At 38.4% G+C, this 23,541-nt stretch overlaps 1 protein-coding gene and 1 long non-coding RNA gene across 3 annotated transcripts; one reads left to right on the top strand and one right to left on the bottom strand.

Annotated features, from left to right (window-relative positions):
• The first annotated feature begins 295 nt into the window (after nt 1-295).
• Nucleotides 296-4,497, top strand: LOC124628567 (uncharacterized). The gene is made up of 2 exons (XR_006983155.2): nt 296-1,321; nt 4,037-4,497. It is a non-coding gene; the product is annotated as an uncharacterized LOC124628567 (long non-coding RNA).
• On the bottom strand, nt 3,793-20,949 carry LOC108271243 (guanine nucleotide-binding protein subunit alpha-11). Of its 2 annotated transcripts, none has more exons than XM_017478678.3 (8): nt 20,629-20,949; nt 19,333-19,483; nt 18,135-18,319; nt 16,943-17,097; nt 12,998-13,126; nt 9,921-10,050; nt 8,569-8,722; nt 3,793-7,741 (listed from the first exon to the last, which is right to left on the bottom strand). In XM_017478678.3, the coding sequence occupies exons 1-8, from the start codon at nt 20,632-20,634 to the stop codon at nt 7,539-7,541; spliced, it is 1,113 nt and encodes a 370-aa protein (XP_017334167.1). In that variant the 5' UTR covers nt 20,635-20,949; the 3' UTR covers nt 3,793-7,538. The 2 variants fall into 2 exon arrangements, with proteins under 2 accessions (XP_017334167.1, XP_017334168.1); XM_017478679.3 differs by having other exon boundaries at nt 19,333-19,488; nt 20,629-20,948.
• Between the last annotated feature and the right edge of the window lie 2,592 nt (nt 20,950-23,541).

Below are 23,541 nucleotides of genomic sequence, written 5' to 3'. Positions count from 1 at the left end.
ACTTTCCTCCGCATGCACATCATTTAATTCCAGATGCCTGTACATTCACACACACACACACACACACACACACACACACCTTACTGTATCTTTAATTAAGAATTTGGCAAGCTCATACTGCAGCAGCAGGTGCAAACTGCCTCCTTCGTGTTTCTCTGCAGGCACTGAAATTCATCTTTTAGACTTTTTAATAGTGTTTCTATCCACTAAGGTAATCAGTGCACTTCAAAAATGCCACAGTGAGTGGTATAATTATATTTCCGGAGAGTTTAATAGGCTCAATATGCAGCTGGAGTGCTCTGATGCTCACAGGCTTTGCGAAACAAAATAGAAATGTAAGTCTGGTTCAAACCAAATATAGACATGAGCTGTGACTACTATGATTAAGATCTAAATTTGGTTTGGACTATGCTCACATTTCTGATGGATAATTTTTTATGGCAGCGAGTATTGTTATACAGCGAACAAGTATAACCATAAAAACAATCTCTGCGCATTATGGATTGAATCTGATAGATCGCGCATCTGTAGATCACTCCAGGTCAACAGATGAGTTCAGGCAGACAGTTTAATGACCTTCACTCTAGTCTCCCAAAAAGCTTGCGCTGAAAGGCTTTAGCTTGTGCGGAGAGAGAATGCTAGGTTTGGCACCTCAAACAGACAGATTCAGTAGCTAAAATTGTTGCAGTTTACTGGATTACAGGGATGAGATGAGTCTGTGTGATGTGGACTTCAAGGGAATGAACTTGTCCTCATGGCTGTTTAGAGCATGACTCAGAGGGCCTTCAGTCTCTTGCTAAGGACTTTTTCATGGTTGAGCGGATTGAGGATAGTGTTGGTGGTGCTGCTTAAAGAGGTAGCATGAGTGGATACTCACTTTCCCTCATGGATCCCAGTGGGTTTTGCTGTCCTCTTACCACTTTATGAAGATGAGACAGGAGCTGAAGAGAAACTATAATGGTATTTGTTGTTTTGCAGATGGGGCTGAGAAATATGGAGTACAAAACAATACCAGGAGTCACCTACTGTATACATTGATAAACCCTTTTACTCAAAGTGACTTAAACCATCTATTTAAAGTGACTTCGGCTAGTTATCCCCATTGACTTAAGCTATTTATTCAAAATTACTTAAACTATTTATCCAATGTGATGTAAACAATTTATTTAAAGTGATATAAGCCAATCCCTACCAAGTGTATAAATCCACAGCCATCATTTGACCTCATCAGTCTTGCTCCATGTTTTAAATTTTCATTCTGATTTATCCTGGTTAGGGTCAAGGTGGATCTGAAGCCTTTCCTGGGAATACTGGGTGCAAGGTGGGACCATGCCCTGAACGGGATGTCCGTCTATTACAGGGCACCATGCACACACACATTAACACACTCATTCACATCTAGGGACAATTTAGGGTAGTCAGTCAACTACATGTACATGGACACAGGGAGAACATGCACAGAAACTCCACACAGACAGTAATTCAAGCTCAGGATCGAACAATGAGGAAAGGGTATCTATCTACCATGTCACCATGTTGCGTCCATTTTTATGCACTATTTTATCTATTTTATCACTTGCACATGTGAGTAAAGTGAAAAGTCTGTTGAGATCCATTGAATTTTAGGCTACAAGTAAGACCAGAGCCAGTCTAAAACTTGAGTTGAGCATTTGAGAGTTAAGAGTTTTGTTCATGGGTTCACCTGTGGTTCTCTTACTGTCATTGGGATTTGAACTCACAACCTTCTGCTCTCTTGCATGGAACCATAGTCATTAAGGTACAGTTGTCCCCAATTATAAATGGGTCTTACAGATGGGTCCATAAGTATTTGGACAGTGATACAATTTTTGTAATGTTGCCTCTGTACACCAGTACAACGGATTTGAAATGAAGCAATCAAGATAGGATTGAAGTGTAGACTTTCAGTTTTAATTCAAGGGATTTAACAAAAAATATTGCACGAACTATTAAATATTCCATTTTCACAGGCTCAAAAGTAATTGGACAATTGACTGATAAGCATTTTCATGCCCAGCTGTGGTCTGTTTTGTCGTTATTTCATGACAAGTGAAGGAGATAAAAGGTCTGGAGTTGATTCCAAGTGTTGAATTTGTATTTGGTAGCTGTTCATGGGAACTCTCAATATGTGGTCCAAAGAGGTGTCGATGCAAGTGAAGGAGGCCATCATTAGGCTGAGAAAAACAAAACAGACCTATCAGAGAGATAGCAGGAACTTTAGGAGTGGCCAAATCAACAATTGAGTACATTCTTAAAAGAAGGAATGCTCTGGCGAACTCAGCAACACCAAAAGGCCTGGATGACCATGGAAGACGACTAAAGTGGATGAAAGCAGAATTCTTTCCTTGTTGAAGACTTCTATCAACATCTATCCGAGTCAAGAACACTCTGGAAGAGGTAGGGGTATCATTGACAAAGACTATAATCAAGACACACTTTCAGGAATGTAAATACAGAGGGTTTACCTCAAGGGTTTACTTCAAGCTGCAAACCACTGGTGACACTCAGGCACAGCAAGGCCAGATTAGACTTTGCTAGAAAACATCCAAAAAAAAAAAAGTTCTGAAACAAGATTCTTTGGACAGAACAAACCAAGATTAACTTGTACCAGAATGATGGGAAGGGAAGAGTATGGAGAAGGAAAGGAAGGGCTCATGATCAAAAGCAAACAAGCTCATGGTGGAGGGAGTGTTATGGCTGCCTCACGGAACTGGATCACTGGCGTTTACTGATGATGTGACTGCTGGGAGAAGTAGCAGGATGAATTCTGAAGTGTATAGAGCTATACTTTCTACTCTGATTCAGTCTAATTCTGCAAAACTGATACTACGGCACTTCACAGTACAGATTTGATCATGACCAAAAGCATACCACAACAGCAACCCAAGAGCTTCTTAAGGCAAAGAAATGGAATGTTCTTAAATGGCTGAGTCAGTCACTTGACCTCAGTCCAGTTGAGCATGCTTTTCACTTACTGAAGACAAAACTGAAGGCAGAAAGACCCACAGAAAAGCAGCAAATGAAGGCGGCTGCAGTAAAGACCTGGCAAAGCATTTGATGTTGTCCATGGGTTCCAGACTTCCTATCCAAGTATTAAAAATAAGCCTTATATTTGTAATTACTGTATGTTAGTTTGTTATTTTTGAGCATGTTAAAATGGAGGGAGTATGTAAAAAATGTCTAATTCCTAAATGCTTAAGAATGATTTTTGTTAAAATTATGAAAATTGTTTCGAAATAATTATGGACCCAACTGTATATCCAAACCATGCATTAATTTAAGTCTGTAATATGCTGCAGTGTTGCAAGTGCTGATTATTAAATGCATGAATAAAATGTATAGCTGTATTGTTTATTTTCGCATAACCAACAGTATAGTTAGGCCAGACTTAGTATTATTAGTACTAATAGTAGCATTTCTGAATACAATAAAATAGAGCTTATTCTTTCAGTCTTGCTTCATTTTGTGAAAACACAACTGAACATGTGACTACACTTGGCTTGCCTGACTCATCAGTTGGGTACACATTGGTAAAATGGGTTTCTAAATAACACACAGACAATATGATTATTTGTACAAGAGCAGCTGGATGATCCATTTCATTAAAACTTTCCGAAGTGCCATTTCTGTTTACTCCAATGTGTGAGGAAGTGTAAATACAGAAAAGACTTGCTTGCAAACACAAATAAGAATATTGCATAAAACTAAAGTGTTTCAAATTTGTATGTGTACTTTAGGGGTGGAAGAGTGAAATAAAGGAAAGTCTCTTGTAAGTCTTTTCAACTGTGCTGCAAAGCCCATGATAATTTATTTTAAACACATAGGTTTGTACAGGATAAAGGAACAAAAATGTCCTTTCCATCAAGGGCCCCATAAGTAAAGAAGTTCACATATAAAAACAAATGCACACTAAAAAAAAAAATAGACCTCACTACAGAATAGAAAATAAAATGACTAAATAAGTAGTAAAATTTCTAATGCCATGTGTGAGCTAAATTTTTTGATTTTTTTTTTATAGTTTTGCTGGAAGAAGTGGAAGGATTGCGTTTCCACATCTCATATGTGGCAGAGGAGGAGGACAATGGGAAAGGAAGATGAAAAATGTAGAAACAAGAAAAAAGGCCAAATGGAACATGATACTGATAGGTGAAAAGAACATACACAAACTCAAATAAATATCAGTGTACTGTAGTGCAGTACCATGACTCATGATGACAATCTTTGATTCTACCTCAGTCAAGACAGCAGAGCTGCCTTCTCCACATAACAGTCTGCTCTCATGTGATATTAACTGATACGCACTCTAGCAGTCATGCAATAGTGAAATTTCTGTGTGCTGACATATTGAAACACCGATGTGTTATGCGATAAATACTTGTTACTATACATGTACTGAAAAATGTGGCCACTGGTCTGCATATGGAAAGATCTTCTATAATGCACAGCAGAATTGAAAAGGCTGAGTGTTTGGGGGAGTGGGAGGTGATATTTATTATTTCAAATCAAAGTGGCCAACAATTCCAGTTTAAATGAACTGGCCACTAACTGGTTAGAGGTAAACCAGTAACTGCTAACTCACAGTAAAACCTCTACTCTTGGGGGGAAAGCTACAACATTTTCGACACAAAAGAAAGTGGGTGTTCAGGGGACAAATATAATCCCCTATAGGAATAGGGTAATATTGTATGGGTCATTTGTACACCACTGTGTATTTAATAAAACAGATAATATAGATTTATTACAGTGAAGCAGCACATGCCTTATTTTTTGCGTATTTTTCATTGTCGTATCAATTAAGAAGCCTTTAGTTAGTTTCCCTTTTCCCGCATAAATCATGCACTATGATAACAAATAGCCCATTAATCATAAAATATTGTTGATCATTGCAGACAGATGGCTTAGTTTGTGTGCAGGATGGATAATTACCATGCTGATTTATAATCACATGTTAAGTGAATTATAATTTGTTTGATAAATTACATAAATAAAGGTGGTGCAGTTGGCAGCATTGCCTCCTCACAGCGTGAGGGTCCCTGGCTCCATCCAGACCATGGGTTCCTATCTGTGTGGCATTTCTGTGCATGTTATCCCTGTATGTGAACTGTCTTTGCTAATTTACCCACAGGTGATAATTCGTGTTAGCATAGTGTCCTGTGATGGTGTCTCATCCAGGATGTATTCCTGACTCATTCCCAGTTTTCCTGGGACAAGCTCCAGATCCAAAACAACCATGACCAAAATAACGCTGAGCTGAAGATGATCGCATGAATGCATTTCTAGAGCACAATGAAAAACTAGAGCACAATGTAAAAAATCATGCAGATACAGGTCAATTGCCTCAGGTAATATACACATCAAACATCAGAATGAAGAAAAAGTGTGATCTCTGTGACTCTGATCATGGCATGGTGGTTGGTACCAGATGTGCTGGTTTGAGTATTTTATAAACTGCTGATTTCCTTTGAATTTCACACACAACAGTCTCTAGAGTTTACACAGAATGGTGTGAAAATTAAAAATCATTTGAGTGAGTGATGGTTCTGTGGGTGGTAACATCTTGTTGAGGAGAGAGGTCAGAGGAAAATGGTCAGATTGATTTGAACTGGATATAGTAACTCAAATAAGCACTTTACAACTGTGGTGAACAGAAAAGCATCTCAGCATGCACAAAACATTGAATATTGAGGTGGATGGGCTACAACAGCAGAAGATCACATCAGGTTCAGGTTCATTCATCAGGTTCTTGGCTGACTCGTGTCAGCCAAGAACAGCACTCTGAGGCTATCATGGGCAAAGGCTCACTTGGTGAGTGTATGTCCAATGAGCTTAACTCAATGAACGTACTATTACTAGAAATACTATTACTAATACTAATACTATTACTATTACTAGATTTATTCCCAATGTAATGGACAAATCATTTGTAGGTCAAAAAGGTGAGCGCATCAGATTGTCCTTCATTTCTTTGAGAAATTTTATGTTCAGTTGCTTAAAAATACAAATTCTGCTCACCCTACATGTTACAAATGATTATCAGCACCTATATTTATAACCATACGATAAATATCAATTATACAGAGAGCAACTATATTCTCGTTAAAAAGAGTATATTGAGCAAATAAAATACAGACTAAAATAAACGTATGAAAATCTTTTTTTTTTTAAAGGAAAAGAAAAAAGAGAAAACGTGTCCTTGTAGATAAGGACATAAAACCTAGTCCCAGAGGAAGAAATGGAGCCCTTACAGCCTGCAGCCTTATTTCCTTGACTGTAAAGATACCGAAGAGTCAAACAATCAGTACGTTTACATGGACAACAATAATCCGACAATAACCAGATTAAGACGATACTCTGATTAAGAAAATACCATGTAAACAGCTATTTTTCATTACCTTATACTGACTAAAGTCATACTCGAAGTAAACACAAATCAAGTTAAGACATGTGCAGTATTCCTGTTTTAGTCGCATTATCGACATGTACACACCTTAATCACACTATTAACGTCGTGTGGGAGTTTTCACCGCATTTTGCGACAGGACACGTACACACACAGCAGGTGCTCAACCAGCGGCTAACAAGAGAGTACGGCTGCTTCCGAAACCGCGTACTTACCTACTATATAATAGGTGAGATGCATGTGTTTCAGCTACTATATAGTATGCAAGTACGTGGTTTGGGACGCAGCCCATGGCTTCAAGCAGTCGTCTATTTCCACGTACAGCATGACAAATAATTAACTGCACTTGAATCTTTCGTAAAAATTAAAAATGAAACACCCCAAACTGTATACGGTACCATAACGAAGAGGAACTGTATGTTGATACGTGAAATTCTGGAGGGAGTGGCGTGGGGACGTAATGACGTGTCGTTAATCGATCTATGTTCTATAACATGTTAAACAGGAACATGAAAGGAATATTCTAAAAACGACTCATGTAAACACCTTAATCACAATATTGTCTTCAGAATAAGGTCAATAATTAGATTACTGCTGTCCATGTAAAAGTTTACAATGTATTCCGTTAAAATCGTAACACCAACAAATCACGTAACCCCAGAAATAAAGTTGATCAAACATATAGCATCCTTCTGAGAAAGGTGAATATGGACTTTCTTAAAAAAAAAAGTTCCATTCGTTCTAATGTTCTCAGACAGAAAAATCGGATTTCTCTCGATCCACGTAGGTCACTTTGTGTGTACAGTGAAATGTAGTCTGTCCAGAAGGCACTGCAGCAGTCGAATGCAAAGTGCAGAACATTTTCATTTTCACCACAGAATTGTTGTCTTGCATACACACAGAAAGAGAAAAACCCCACAATATCTGTCCTCATTGTTGCATGGCTGAGAAACCATAATGACTTCTTCAGCCAAGCTTTGGCCCATTCCATTATTGCAATGTCTGGCGACGTCTGTAACATGTTTACCACCCAAAACAATTAGACAAATGACACTGGAAAAACGTGAAGGGGGAGGTTGTTTTATCCACAATATTCAGAAGCAGTCATGACATGGCCTGGTCACAGCACACCATATTCCTGCAGAGACTTGATCAGCACTGTGTCTTTCACATCCTTGAACACCATGCGTATGTTGTTGGTGTCGGTGGCACAGGTGAAGTGCGGGTAAATTGTCTTGTTTTCATTCTTCTCGGGGTTCTGCGCCTGCTGCTTGTACATCTCACGGATGAACTCCATGGCTGCGTCAGGGTCCCGTTTCTTGCCTGCAAGTGGAGTCCAATGAAAAAGGGTCAAAGCCACGGAAGTTAGGAGTAAGTTTAATAAAAACAACAAATGGGTTGGAGTTTTGTTAAAGGAAATGTGAATACAATATTCACTTTACTTATGTGTTAATGTAATATCACTGGCCAAACACATTAAATGTAAGAAATATGCAAGATTTCAAGAAACATAATAATATAACTTCAAAGACACTTTAAAATAACTATGATTTGCTTTTTTTCTGGCTAGTTTTTAATGCATGTTTAAAGGTTTCTGGCCCAGAAACAGGCGCCACCTCCAGCCAAAACAGAACTGCTCAGCCCAGCATCATTTCCATTAAAAGCTACCCCACACAGCATGTGTAGTGTCAACAAATGGAGTGAGGTCTTATGATGAGAAGGGGAAAGCACGTCAATGTTTTTACTGCAATTGCAATTCACATCACAGGCAGCAGAGGGCTCTAAAACTGACAGACTGCTCTTTTAATGCAAGGCTCTTAGTCAGCTAATGACTGTTGTTCCATCCAGAATTTAAAATGGGCCACAAATCCCATCATGCAAACAGCTGTCATAGGTGAGAGCTGAAAATTCTACCCAGTTCCATCATGAAAACAGTCTGTCAGTCTTCCTGCCTGCTTGCTCATGCAAAAACGCTGGGCATTTCATGGTTGCTATGAGTAACAGACAGAAAGTGAAGGTTTTGCGATACAGAGATATAAAGTGACTCAGAGCACTTTCACAAACACAAGTGAACACAATCTTTGCCAGGGCATTCCTTATCAGCTAAAATAGTATGAACTGTAGGTGTGTGTAATTTTAGCTCGTTGTACCTTGGAACCTGGGGAAGTAGTTCTGCAGGTCGGACATTTTGATCTTCTCAGCTAGGATGTCCATTTTATTGAGAAAGAGGATGATGGAGGAATTGGCGAACCAGGGTGAGTGGATGGTAGTGTAGAAAAGCGTCAGACTCTCCTCCATACGGTTCTGCAATATCCGAGGAATATTAACAACATATTCGAGACATATAATATCAGAGGAAGTGAAAAGAAGAGAGGGAAATTCTTTTTTAAAAAATGGAGAGAAAGAACAAAAAAGAGGCAGAAAGAAGCACCTCTTAGATCAACAGAACAGATTTGTCATTCAGTATGAATACAATGATCCCATTCGTTCATTGATAGTGATGACATCAGAGCTGCGTATTGGCTGAGATTCAATACTTACTGTATCCGTGTGGGATATATGGCAAAAATACCACACAACATCTTACCAGGTGAAAATGTATCTAGTATTTCCTATTATAAGATTACAGGAAACCAAATAAGACGATTAAACCTAATCTAAGCTTTACGTGTTCTTATTCCTGGGAAGGTAATTTTGCTTCTTTCTAGACATAAATGCTTAAAATGAGCAAAATTGTCTGCCAATTGAACAAGGTTGAAATTAGTTTGAAAAAAGTCTAGAAATAGGCTTAACAACCTTGTATTTGTTTTATGGTATAATGTTATAATTGGAAATACTAGGTACATTTGTATATATTCAAGATATTTTCATCTGCTAAGATGCCATTGCAGTTTAGTGAACTAAACTGTACTCCTGCTTTCATCCTTGACAGCTTTAATATGCGTTTTTCCTTTGGAATAGTAAATGAATTGTACATATTAAGGTACATAAGTATGCCTTAAGGACAACACTAATTCTACAGTCCCTACAGGATTTTGCAGTTGGTTTTTTTTGTGATCTTTGCGACCAAAATTGCTTGATTTTGCTGTGGCTTTTTAAAAAAAAACTGCAATGCAATTTGCGGAGTCTTTTGTGCTTTTTTCACAGTGATGTTTGTTGGTAAATGAGACCTTTTAGCTGTACTCATGTTCGACGCATATGAATTCGGCTGAATGCACGTTGTGATGATGTCACTTGATGCGTCTTGGCCCAAATCTGCTAGTAAAACTTGTTAGTCACATAATCTCACATCGGTTCTGACTGGATAAGAAAGCAAAGAGGGGTAAGTGAAGCACATGGGGTCTGTGATTCTTTTTGTTTTGTTTTGTTATAGTGTCAATTACAAGCCATTATTCAGTATCAGATCTGTGAATCCATGTTTACCCGTAACGGACAAAGAAAGAGATTAAATAAGAGGGAGAATGAAAAGGACTGTGCAAAACTCCAAAACTCCTCCACTTACATCAGTGTTGTTCTCCTCCAGGACCTGATCGTACTCGCTAAGCGAAGCCAAGAAGATGAGCGACGTCACATTCTCGAAGCAGTGGATCCATTTCCTCCTCTCTGATTTCTGCCCCCCAACATCCACAATCCTGGTTCAGAGTGGGTGTGTATGTGTGTGTTACAGATTGTACATAGGGAAACAGACAGAAGCAGAAGAATTTTTTACTGTTGTCTTGCCATATGCAGTTTGGCCATATTAGATTACAGGCTGAACCTGAAATAGCTGCCTTCATCCTACACAAACAGTTAATCAGACTGCTAACAATGCTAATGCTTTAGTGCAAAAAAGCTGACAATTTCACATCCAGCAAATTTTTTCCCCTGCTGGAAAACAGCAACACAAATTTAGATCAGAAATACAGCTAATGTCTTGCAACTGAGCGAATGTCTCCTTCACTACCAGCAGGTGCCTTTTTGTAATTTATAAAACTTTGTGTGATCAGTTGCAGCTAAACATTACTACAAATTAATATGGACTATTGCTTAGATGTTGACTGCTACTGCATTTTTTCAAACTGTAAATTTAACTAGTATGTTGCTAGTTAGTTGATGCTTTTACTAAGCTACTGAACAGCTTGCTTTGCTTATATACAGTTAGACTGCTACTTAAGAGCTTTAATGCAAAAAATAAAAGTTGAGAGGTCCCCATCAAACCAACTCTTCTTCCCCGGCTAGCAAACAGCAACACACAAATTCATATTGTAAATTTAGCTAATACATTGTTAGTCAGATAGTACTTCTTTTACTGTTAGCTATCTAAACTACTGAACCTGAAACAGCTGCCTTTTGTAATTTAGAAAACTCTGTGTGATCAATTGCAGCTAAACAGCACCGTCTATTACTTGTTGGGAAAGCGAACATACTGAAATGCTATTTGAACTTATTATTCGTCCCGTTTTTTTCTTCTGAGACTAAAATGTCCGACTCTAATAAAGCCTCTGCGTTTTTATACGCGCACGCTCGTGTATGCACACAGTCGTATGCATAACCTTTCAAAGTATACTCCATGTGGCATGTGCATGTACACGTACACAGGCGGTCGACACATGCACATTACAATAACTTGCACTACCTTTCCTGGCCTACAGGAGTCAGTACAGAGCAGCAAAGCAGGTCTTCTGGTGCGAAGGATGAGAAAGAAGAAGAATCACAACAATACGGAAAACAATGGAGGAGAAAGACATGCTGCTTCACTTGTTGTTACTTGTTGAAGAAGAAGAAATGGGGAAAGAAAAAGATCATCTGTGCAACCACTGAACTAGAAAAGAGCTTGCACTCATTTCCGCGTCCTCCTTTTTTTCTTTGACTACCTTGAGAATCAGTGGTCTTGGGTCACTGCTGCCACCTTGTGGAACAACTAGATAGTGCAAAAGAATTAAATGCGCATGTGTGAGCTGCGTGTACAAAGTGGAAAAAGCCAAAAGTATACTTCACTTTTTATGCGTACGCTAGGAACAGCCCACAGTACGCGTGACGCACATTTATTCAACAGCAGAGTACAGAGTACACTTTTTAACCGAATGTACTTTATACACGCAGGTCACACGTGCGCATTTAATTCTTTTGCACTATTTAGTTGCTCCACAATGTGGGAGCAGTGACCCAGGGCCGCTGATTCACAAGGTAGTTGAAGAAAAAAAAGGAATAAACCTAAGAGATGGAAACGAGTGCACGTTAGAAAGTACCTGCATTTGTATAATTCTAGCCTTAAAGAGTATAAGGATTTGTATATGGGTGATAATCGATTGCCCAAACATTGTTCTTCGTGGTGTTGTGACTCTTCTTCGTTGTCATCCTTCACACCAGAAGACCTGCTTTACTGCTCTGTACTGACTCCTGTAGGCCAGGAAGGGTAGTGCACGTTGTGGTAATGCTATATCGTAAAAGGCTATGTGTACTTGTAAAAAACCCCAAGTATACCAAAGGCTAAAATCTGGCGGCACGCGTACTGTGCTGATGACGAAATTTGTGTGCGATGTTCCTAGCGTATACGTAAAAAGTGAAGCATACTTTCGGCTTTACTTGTCCTAGAGCTTTAAATCTACGACCACCAAACTCGGATCAGACCTTCTGACTGTTCTGACTCGTGTTGCTATATCTTTTTGAACTGCTCGGACTTACGGTTTTCCTAAAAATGACGATGAAAAATCCCAAAAACTCCCATTCACTTACACTGAAGGAATGTTCAGAGCCTGGCTCGGAATGTTCAAGATTTCAAACTCCAACTGTCAAAACTCACACACACACAAGCCCATCTTCTCTCCCTCTGTCACTGAATCTGTAACACACACTCTCACTTCATCTCTCTCTTCTACCCTTCTCTCCAGCTATCTATCTAATCAACTCTATAACGATTGGCACTCTATCTATCTTTCAGACTTGCTTTCTCAAGCCAACATCAAAGCTTGTCGTGATGAACTTTACTTATCTAGTTGCTAGTGCAGTCCATTTTCATCACAATGTAAATGTAGCTAGTTTATTGCTAGTCAGGTAATGTCTCTTTCACTAAGCTAGTGAACCTGAAACAAGTTACCCAGTCTGCTAATTTAATGCTTTAGTGCAAAAAAAAAAAAAGCAGCCAGGTCGCCATCAAACCAAACACCCCCACCTCCCTGCTGGCATTCATTAAGATAAATAAATACAGCACAGACAAATAAGACGAGCAGCACGTTAAGCATCAAATATTAACAATTAAAATGGTTGATGTACATCAGTCAAGACAGTTGCTCTTTTTTGTTTTTCTCCACAGGTTTTGGAATTGATTTGCAAAGTAATGGCTCTGTCTGATCATGTCATCCATTTAAACTGAGGAAATGGGCTAGACAGAGAACATTAATGTCCTTGGACACAATGCCGTGTCAGAGAAACTCTAATGCTGTCGCAAACAATTAGAATAAATCAAGCGTGACAGGTGAACAGTCAGCAGAGCAGACTCTCTGATTCTACTGAACATCATTAGCACCCACGGTACTACAGGTCACACAAATAATTTATCCTCTAGTGAAACTGGTGTTACTGTGTGTTTAATAATATTACCTGAGTGTGATCTTCTCCACTACGAAGGAGTAATCGTTGATGCCAGTGGTTGGAAAACGCACCCGCAGCACATCCTGAGCAGTGGGGATGTAGTCATGGGCGGCGATGCGCTCCAGGTTCATCATGAAGCTACAAATGGATGGTTATTATAATGTATGAGTGATTTTCAGTACTTAACCTGGACTACCCCGTCCTGGGTATTTTCTAGAGGTCGACCGATTGATTGTTTTTGCAGATTAATCATTATACAGTACGAGAGAGGGCTCTAGAGGCGAAATAAAATCACTGACAAATTTTGTTGTGTTATTTGAATTGTTTTTGTTTCATTTTGGATGTCTCTGTCATACATCAAGGTGGTAACTCTGGACTTCAGTTCCCATCAGCCACTGCACTGTACTACATGTCACATGACCACCCGCACCTGAATCACGTTTCTGTTAATGAGCACACTTATATATAGCCATGGTTTGCACTGCTTCTCTGTCTTTCGTTTGTCTTAGACCACCGTGTTCCATGTTAGCATGTTTATTGATCTTGTTAGTTTATGTTTAGTTTTTGCCACAGTTTATGCCAAGTTGTCTTAGTGTCTTTGTTTTGTTTTGTTGTTTGTTTGTTAATTAAACTATTTGAATATCTGCGATTGCTTCCGCCTCAACCTCGATACGTGACAGTCTCTATTTTTTTATTTGTTATTTGGAGTGTTACTTTTTCGTTCAGTTTGGATGCATATCTTTTAGTTTACTAATTTAATTAATTAATTTATTTATTTATTTATTAATAGTTAATATATTAATATTTATATATTATTTAATTTTAAATGTTTTAAAAGTACATTTTCATGGTACAATAAGTACTGTTTAATTTTGTAATAAAGTTTAACAATAATTTACATTGAGTTTTATGTTTTCATTCAGTATCAATCGGTTTATTAATCTGTTACCAGCAGGTACTGCCCAACTTAGTTATTGGCATTGGTAAAATCCACTATAGGTCGACCTCTACTATTTTAATTTTTACTTCTTAAAGTCTGAACTGGTGTGTTGGGAACAGTGAAAATCAGGGCCAGCTCCCATATTAAATGGGAGAGCTATGATCTAATATCTTATATCTATCTATATCTAGCTCTGCAATGAAACTGTTAGGGTTTCCCCCAAATATCAAACATGGTAAACAGAAAAACTGTAACTCTTTTGTTCATACAATAAAAGACACTAAGTTCTCGTCTGTCCTTTTGTGAAATCCGTTCTTTGATTGGACAATGTGCGTCTAGTCTATCTACTTTTCATTTCTCCTCTAAATGCATTTTAGGGCAGAATATTATATAGTAAATAATCCACCTAATAATACACCCACAACAGTGTGTCATGTGCACCTTCTCAATCTTTGCTGATGACGTGTTACGGATGTGTCAGCAATATGGGCTGAAAAATATTAGCCTGAATTCACATGAAACCTAGGAGGTCTTTCACGCTGTATAATCACCCAACACGACTGTCGCTGATAGGCCACATGAATCCACAGTATGGGCAGTCTGTAACGTTCTTACAATCATTGGTGGTGCTGTTGCACTTGGTTCCACAAAAGTCCAAAATAATCCAATTTAAGAGAACAACAAAAATGAAACCTATAATTGATGTATTTTTACACTTAAATAAGTCCTAGCCCTGCTAGCTTATTTATACCAACTGCCCCTGGCATAAACATTAAAGTGTGCAGGAAATGATCAGGATTGAGAAACACTTATGCAACACTTATGAAGAAATAATGTCAATCACAAAGTCACATCTGATATTAGCATTATGTATCATATATATAAAACACGGTTAATTAGACAGACAACACATGGAAGCTGTTTTCTTTAAGGATGTGTATATTGTATTATAATGGTATTGCCAGCTTAGCCTGTATGCCTTAATTAAATGTTGCCCAAGATTTGTTTGTGTTTCTTATCACAAACGTGTTCTAAGGACTGAGTGATAGAATGACAGGAGAGCGGGAGAGGGAGAATGAGGAAAGAGAAAAGGAGAGACAGAAAGCGAGAGAGGCAGGAAGCAAGCCAGTGACAGGGAGAGACCTAGCACTTAAATCTAACAGCAAAATGCCTCGCTCTGTCCATTACAGGAAATTAGACGATAATCAGTAATGTAGAGTTTAATTAATTGATAAACAATTCTATTTGAGGCTCACGTATTGGGTTAATGATAAGTAATTGTGTGTGTGCATGTGTGTTTTCAAAATTTAAAAACAAGTACAAAGAAAAGCATTAACATAATTGGGGGGAAATCCTAAAAACTCATGACTTCCTGCTAGGATTTTTTTTTCTATAAAAATATATATATTTTTAAAGTTGCTGTTTTAATTAGCATCATTAGAGAAGACGTGCACTGAACCGTAACCTTTAGATGTCTGTATTCATTACGCTCATAAAAGAGATGATAGCACAAAGGGCTCAGCAACAACGTTAAGAGATTATTTATCTTTAAAAAAAAAAAAAGGAAAAAAAAAGGGTTGTGTGATGCAGCAAAAAGCTTAAAAAATGTGTGCTTTTCTTAGACAGGTAAGAAATTATAGCATTTATAGCTACAGACAGAGAGAGAACGTACTGTAGTTTGTTTTGTAAAAGTAATTGACAAAAATGTTGCGTGATCAGTTGCACCTAAACAGCCATTACTTAGAAATTAATTGCTACTACAATCCACATTCTACATATTGTAGATTTAGCTAATATGTTGCTAGTCAGCTAATGTGTGGTTCACTTTGTTAGCTAGCTAAACTAAGAGTTAGCTTAGTCAATGAACTTGTCAGAGGCTGTGATAATATAGATAAGCAGTTAACAAACAGTTTGTATTTCTGATATTTTTCTGTAAGTGATTCCTAAAAAACCTATTATGGACGAGGTAGCTACGATTTGTTGTCGTACTGTAACTGGGGTGGCTGTGGCTCAGGGGGTAGAGCGGGTTGTCCACTAATTGTAGGGTTGGTGGTTCGATTCCTGGCCCACGTGACTCCACATATCAAAGTGTCCTTGGGCAAGACACTGAACCCCAAGTTGGTCCCGATGGCAAGTTAGTGCCTTGCATGGCAGCTCTGCTACCATGGGTGTGTGTGTGAATGGGTGAATGAGACATAGTATAAAGCGCTTTGGATAAAAGCGTTATATAAGTGTGGCATTTAACTAACTAAAAGTAATGACATCATTTTACGCTACAAAATTTTGCCTTTGTATACACAATTTTTCTGATCATAGCATGCAAATGATAGGTGAAAATTTTGGGCAACATCGTTGTTCGCTATGCGTTGATCAAAATATGATCTAGCACTTATGTAGAATAACATGCATCTAAAATAACTATGTGACTAAAATAAAAACTCTGGTTACTCTGCTTGCACACAAATCTTGGATGCAAAAGAGCAATATAAAATCTGATACTGAATTTTACGCTAAGGTGTATGACTGAACATTTGAAATTCAAAATGAAGTGCACATATAATCAACTAATACAATGCATTTAAAATGCATGCAAATTTCTAATGGCATCTCCATAGTGCACTGAAGATGACAAACTGCTTCTGTGATACTCTGTGGCATAATCTCCAGTGTGGTTCTCCATTTCACTACCAGCTATGTGGCACCATCTGGTGGAAATATGTGGCTCTGTATATTTTGCGTAATCGAAACAAAAATGTGTTGAATTAAATTACATTTTATATTCCTTTAATGTATCTGATGTGTCCTAATGAAACTGAGATAACAGACACTGGGTGATTATTATCATTACTTTCCTCTATTAAATAATAATCATTCAAGTACATGGATAAGGAACTGCATTACCCAATCTGTCTGCAGCTCAAATAAGCTTACTGAGCTGTATTTCTAGTGCTACTGTACAGGAATGACACTGCCGAGTTTGAATGTTATCCTACAATGAAATTAACAGAACTTACTATTCAGTGGAGTCCAATAGCTGGTACTCTCGCCGGCGACTGTAGCAGACTTTAAGTCCCGTGTCTGCCCACAAACACTGAATAGCATCCACATAACTTCGCTCCAATTGAGTCACCTGATGGATATTTACAGCTTGAATCCGTTGAGCATATGCCTATAAATATTGAGAAAGGAAAATTTACCAATAAAGGAGGTGCATATATAAATATATACACTCACAAACACACACACACACACATATATATACATACATATATATATATATATATATATGTATGTATATATATATATATTCCCTGCTTGCTTTATCTATATCTGTAATCTGTAATTCATTCATTCATCTTCACTGCAGCAGTTTTACTGTATTCCTTTAAAAAAATAAGGAGCTGGAGTGCATTTGCTCTCGGTGGGAGGGGATGGAATACTCTCACTCTCTCTTGTCACAGAGACACTAGCCAATTGTGTGTCTGTGAGCTCACGTATGTGGAAGAGAGCAGATAGTGCTTTCCAGAGTGTATTACACAGCCCTGTGACACACTTGGAGCATGAGCAACAGTTTGAAAAGATGTGACTGGCTGGGTTCAAGCGTCTCAGAGGAAGAATCCTTCGCCCACCCTGCTTGGCAGCTGTCATATGATGTGAGAAAGTTCGTAGGTAGTTGGGAATTGCAAATGCAGGCCAGGCAAATTCAGCTTACAAGCAAAAGTTGGTAAGCATGTGTGTATGAAGGTGTTTCTAAATTGTATATTCATTCATAGATCTCTTGAGGGTAAAAGTATAGCTACTTTTGTCCCTTTTTATTAAAACTACAAAGTCCAGCAATTTATTAACCATTAGAGAACATTTTAAATAAACTGTATTATTATAAAATAGATAGAAAATTTTAAATCACTTGTCTAAAGAAATCTGCATAAAACTTGAAGCTGACCCGGACTTGTTTGTTAATTTACTTGTGGTAGACCGTGAGATAGTTAGAGTCTTTATTATTATTATTATTATTATTATTATTATTATTATTATCACTGTTGCATATTAACTTGTACTCCACGTTTCATTATTGTGTTATAAAGTTAACAACTTTCATGGTTACATAACAAGTCAGACTAAACGGACCACTAAATTTTATTCAAATTATTCTAATCTACAATTGGCAAAAATTCAAGCTTATTTTGAAAGACCGGAAAGTCTAACCTCGTTCTGTTGGTTTGTGTAGGGAATCCTGAGAGCTGACATAGCCACTGTCATGGTCTTAACTGCTGTGAAGATGTTCTGGAAAACCAGTTTTGCAAAGGTGCGTCTGTCTTCCTCAGAGTATCCCTTCCCATGGATGATCCTCATCTGCTTGATAAATGTAGTTTTCCCACTCTCTCCCGTGCCTACGAATACGTAAAAAATGAGATATCAAGAATCTGTGTATAAAAAAAGGCAGGTATCAGGAGTGAAAGTTATCTGTAAATTTAAAAAAAAAAAAAGAAAGAATGAAAAAAATTAGTTATCTTCATTTCCATCAGCTGACTGCAGGTCGACATTGGAATGTTAACTATCCTGTTAGGAATGAGGCAGCTGAACAGTCAAAGTGTTTTAATCACAAGCAGAAAAACTGAAAAATCCTATCGCAGAACGTGTTGCACAGGGGCAGATTTACACCAAGAATTCAGGGAGTTGAAATATCAACTCCCTGAATGGTATTAATCTATATTAAAATCTGTGGTATTAATCTACTGCTTACATAATAACCTTTATTGATGCACACATGGCCCACGTATGTTTTTGAGGAATCACAGCTGCTGAGACGGTCCTCATTGTAATCACTGTTTTTCAATGAGCAAATATTTGCTAATGACATGAGTGAGCAACTTCTATCATATCAAATAAGCCACAGTGTCATGGCATAATGATGGCACCATCAGACCACTTACAAAAACAGACGATCGGTTTCCTATTTTCATCTACTCGTTCACGCTACACACGGATGTGATCAGTTTATAAGAACTGGATGTTTATCATTTAAGAACACTGTTGCCTCATACTTACAAATCCCGTGATACCCACACTTCCAGTTTCTTGTGAAATTACATTTGAGTAATTGCTACTAAAAATCAATTTATTACTAGTTTGAATGCTAGTAGCAGAATGATAATAATGATGTAATTTCCCTAGTGAGTGATTCAGTCACCTCCAGTGCTGTTTAAATGAAGAAAACTGCTATGTGAATGAGATATTCTGCTTCAAAATTTACGCACGGCCTCGTGGCTCACAATTTCAGACGCAAACTCTGCATTCTGAGTAACACGTTTAATGTCAAACGAGATAACCTTCGTTCCTCAGTTCCAGCTGTCACCTATAGGCTACATGTGAAATAAATAATTAGCAGTGGATTTCTCCTTACCCAGTAGGAGCACTTTTATTTCTCTGCGCTCTTTTTTCTTCTGTTCAGCAAGAATTCTCCGAATTTCCTTGTCTATAGCGACTGATTTCCGTTCGTCCTCACTCAGACAGCAGGTGCAGGTTTGGTAGCACCATCTCCAGCAGCCCCCCATCTTCCCTAAAACACACTGGTCAGTTGTGATGCAAAAAAGGACTAATTTGCTAGCGCAGTTTAGTGCACATCTCTAGTGCTGAGCTAGGGAAGGCTGAAAACCTACAATGTTGAATGATCTCCTTAAACTCCCAGTAGCTGACACTGGGTGCAGACTTACATTCCTCACACCTATAAAATTATATGTCATTTTACAAACCTTTCACCTTTATTGGATAATTCATAATAGATACTGAATAACAATCTTTAGATGGATTAACTGAAACAAATATCAACTCAAGGGTTTAAATGTTTACCCCTTTCAGTGCTCGATTGCATCCAGATTCACTTCATAAACTTTTCTTAAGTAATCATAGTATAAAATGATCTGATTTAGATAAATAGGCCTATTTCCAGATGTTTGGTTATTCTTACCTATGCAGAATTTGGCTGGCACCCAGGGTTTATCACTTTTTTTTTCTTCTTGCCACTGTTCAAATGTTTTCAGTTTCTCTTCATGATCTTAATGTACTCGTAATATCATCACATTTAGTTTACTAATCATGGCAGAATCGTTGTGTTATTGTCATCTATGCACCATTGATTTTGATTTTTTTTTGTTTAGTAAATAAGGGTTTCTGGAATTTTCCAAAAAGCTGATCCACAGGCTGCCTGGGTATTGAAACTACCCACAAGTTCAGAGGGTCTAAAAGGGTGTTTAATGAACACCTTCAGTACTGTAGTAAACTCTCTTAAGAGTTTATTTGTTGTCAGACAAATAGGCTTATAAACACTACAGGTCTTACCTCTATATTAGAGGCGTTTATTCAACACTAGTTGGATTGTGCTCGAGGCAGTTACAGTATATTATGTATGGGCAGTGGACGGTGATTTACCAGGTTTCGACTCGTAAATGTCCTTAAAGGATTTTGAATACTGTGGATAGTTAAGTGTGTAAACGCGCGGTGAACCTGTTGGGTGCCATTTTGATGTGAGAAAGAAAGAGGAGCCTCTGATAAACGATGGTGGACTTTCCCCCAACAAAGGAAGGAAACAGTCTACAAGCACTAGGGTACACGTTGTAAATAAACTCATTATAGCTGCTGTAATAGTGAACAAACGAACTGTTGACGTGGTACGACAGACAAAAGTAACAAAATCACTCACCTTCATTCGTTGTCACACCTGTTCCGGGAGCTTACACGGTCTGTGACTCTCGGTGGGAAACACGAGCCATCTTTTGCTCAGGTGAACTGGAGTTGTCCTGAAAACTTTTCGTCTTCATCAAAAAGTCCACAAACGCAGATATTCGTGCGTCCGCATTATTTTCGGTCAGAAGACTAGTATGACTCACGGAAGTGCAGTGTTGGTGAGGAATATGACAGGTATGTGAGCGGCTGCTCCCGATGCGTATCACAGGAATGCGACTCGAGGGAGTGAGTAAAGGGAGTGAACGACTGAGCTGCTCTCTAGGCTAGCTCCGACTCATACCTAGACTGCAGACGATTCTCACTGAGAACATAGCTGTGTTCAGATACTCTCAGCTTTACTCAGGCCACCGCCTTACTCAGATAATGCGATGGTAATTGTATTGTGGGCTAAAGGTAGTTCAGGATTTTCTACAGCATTCGGAATGTAAGCTGAAAATTGCCCAGATGCAACCAGACAATGCTTTTGAGATTAAAGTTTCTGAAAGATTCATATTCATTTGAATGAGTCGTTCTCTCAGAAATAAGGGTGCCAACCCCCCCCCCCCCCCCCCCCCATCAAGTTGACATCCTTTTTCCTCTCAGAAATAAGGGTGCCAAAACTTTGTCCCCCTTGTTGCTGGTGTGGTACCATTGAGGGGACATCTCCCCCCCCCATCAATATGTATCTTTCACTCGAAAACGTGAATACAGTGTACCTGTGCAACTATAATTGAAGGTACATGGATCAGTCTTTAAAGCCTTAAACCACATGAGACTTTTCAGTTAAAAGATACACACTAAAGGTACAAAACAGGTACGCTTGATGGTACCAGCCCAGCGACAAGGAAAAGTAAAGTTCGGTTAATTTATTATTGAGAGCGCAGAATGATTTTTATCGATTTCATAGATAAGGTACGAATGAAGCAGTCACTAACCCTAACCGTGGATCATATAATGTACAGTATAAGGTCTCATCTTATTTGCCAGCAGAAGAGGTCACGAGCATCATTGCACAGGCTAGAAGAAAATAATACATTTACATTTATTCATTTAGCAGACGCTTTTATCCAAAGCGAGTTACAAATGAGGAAACACAAGCAAAGTGATATATCAAGCAGAGAACAATACAAGTAGTGCTACCATGCAAGATTTATAATTGAGTTCTAGAGGAGCAAAGTACACAGGGTAGAGGTGTTAGAGCCTGAGTACGTGCAGTTTTTTGTTTTTTTTGAGGGGGGCAAGTTAGGGGTTAGTTAAGTGTTCTCGGAAGAGGTGGGTCTTTAGCTGTTTTTTGAAGATAGTGCTGGATTCTGCTGTCTTGATTGAGGTTGGAAGTTCATTCCATCACTGAGGGACAGTCAGTTTGAAGGTTCTGGAAAGGGACCTCGTGCCTCCTGAGTAGGCACTACCAGGTGTCGGTCGTTGAGTTAGAGAGGTGCTGTTCCAGACAAGGTCTTGTACGTGAGCATCAAGGCCTTGAATTTGATGCAGGCAGGTAGAGGGAGCCAGTGGAGGGAGTTGAAAAGGGTTGTGATGTGGGTCCTTTTGGGCTGGTTGAAAACAAGCTGTGCTGCTGCATTCTGAAACATATGAAAGGGTTTACTGGAGCTGGCTGGGAGTAGTGTGTTGGAGTAGTAATAAGAATGGCAATGTATTGCTACAGGATTGATATATTCATTCATCTTTAGTAACCACTTTATCCTGGTCAGGGTCGTGGTAGATCCACAGCCTATGCCAGAAATACTAGGCATGAGGTGGGAATAGACCCTAGATGGGATGTCAGTCCATTGTAGGGCACCATGCATGCATACATTCACACCTAGGGACAATTTAGAGCCACCAGTCCACCTACTGTCATATTTTGGGAGGTGGGAAGAAACCAGAGAATTCAGCAGAAACCTACATGAACATGGAGAGAACATGTAAACCTCCATACAGACAGTAACTCAAGCTCTGGATCAAACTGTGGACTCCAGAGCTGTGAGGTAGCTGCCCTGGATTAATACAAAATATACAAAACAGGTCACATGCAAGCAGATACATTTAACAGTTTTGCGGCATTTGGGATCCATGCCAAAATAGCCCAAATGCAACTAGTTTCTGATTTCATGAACTCTGATTTTGTGAACAATTCTTATGTGTTTGAATGAGCGAGTACAATGTGTTTCAATTTAGTTTGATTTCACATGAATAAGAAAAGGCACAAGTGCTAACCCCAACTCTAACCTTAACATTAACCTCTGTTATATTTGTGTACAATTTTAGTTATGCAAATTGTTGTGAATTTCCATTTGTGTGGCCATACTTGTCCAAGAACATGTTCTTAAGCAGAGACTGTTACCCCTTACTATTTAGTAGTGTATGAGGCTTAAGACCTAGCCTATAAATGCTGACCCATATTGAACTTTATCAATTCTCAAAGCAAATGATTGACAGTCCAGTGTCAGTGGCAATTTTTTTGACCCACATATGATCTTGGATTGAAGGCAAGGAACCTTAATCTTACAGAACATATTCACAAGTGGGCCATATATATATATATATATATATATATATATATATATATATATATATATATATATATATATAAGTGAACCCAGAATAGAGGGCTTAATCCATACTACAGCTATTTAAAATGAGATTTAATGTATTTATGATAATAAATATGATATTCATACTCAGTTGCCTGTGCTGATGTGTGTACACAGTCAAGCCCCAATGTTGAACAGTCATAACTCAACATTGGGCATTTTGCCATGTATGTCAGGATAGGATACAGACTAGACCTAGGCGTGATTAAATACAACAAGCAGGCTAGTTTAACTCCTTAAACTCCCAGGACCTTCTTATAGGTCCATATTTACATTCCTCTCTCTTTTAACTACATGCA

Source organism: Ictalurus punctatus, chromosome 10 (assembly GCF_001660625.3).
Source record: "Ictalurus punctatus breed USDA103 chromosome 10, Coco_2.0, whole genome shotgun sequence".
NCBI lineage: Eukaryota > Metazoa > Chordata > Actinopteri > Siluriformes > Ictaluridae > Ictalurus > Ictalurus punctatus.
The sequence above is the reverse complement of the archived record's forward strand: the minus strand, read 5'-3'. Positions and strand labels throughout refer to the sequence as shown.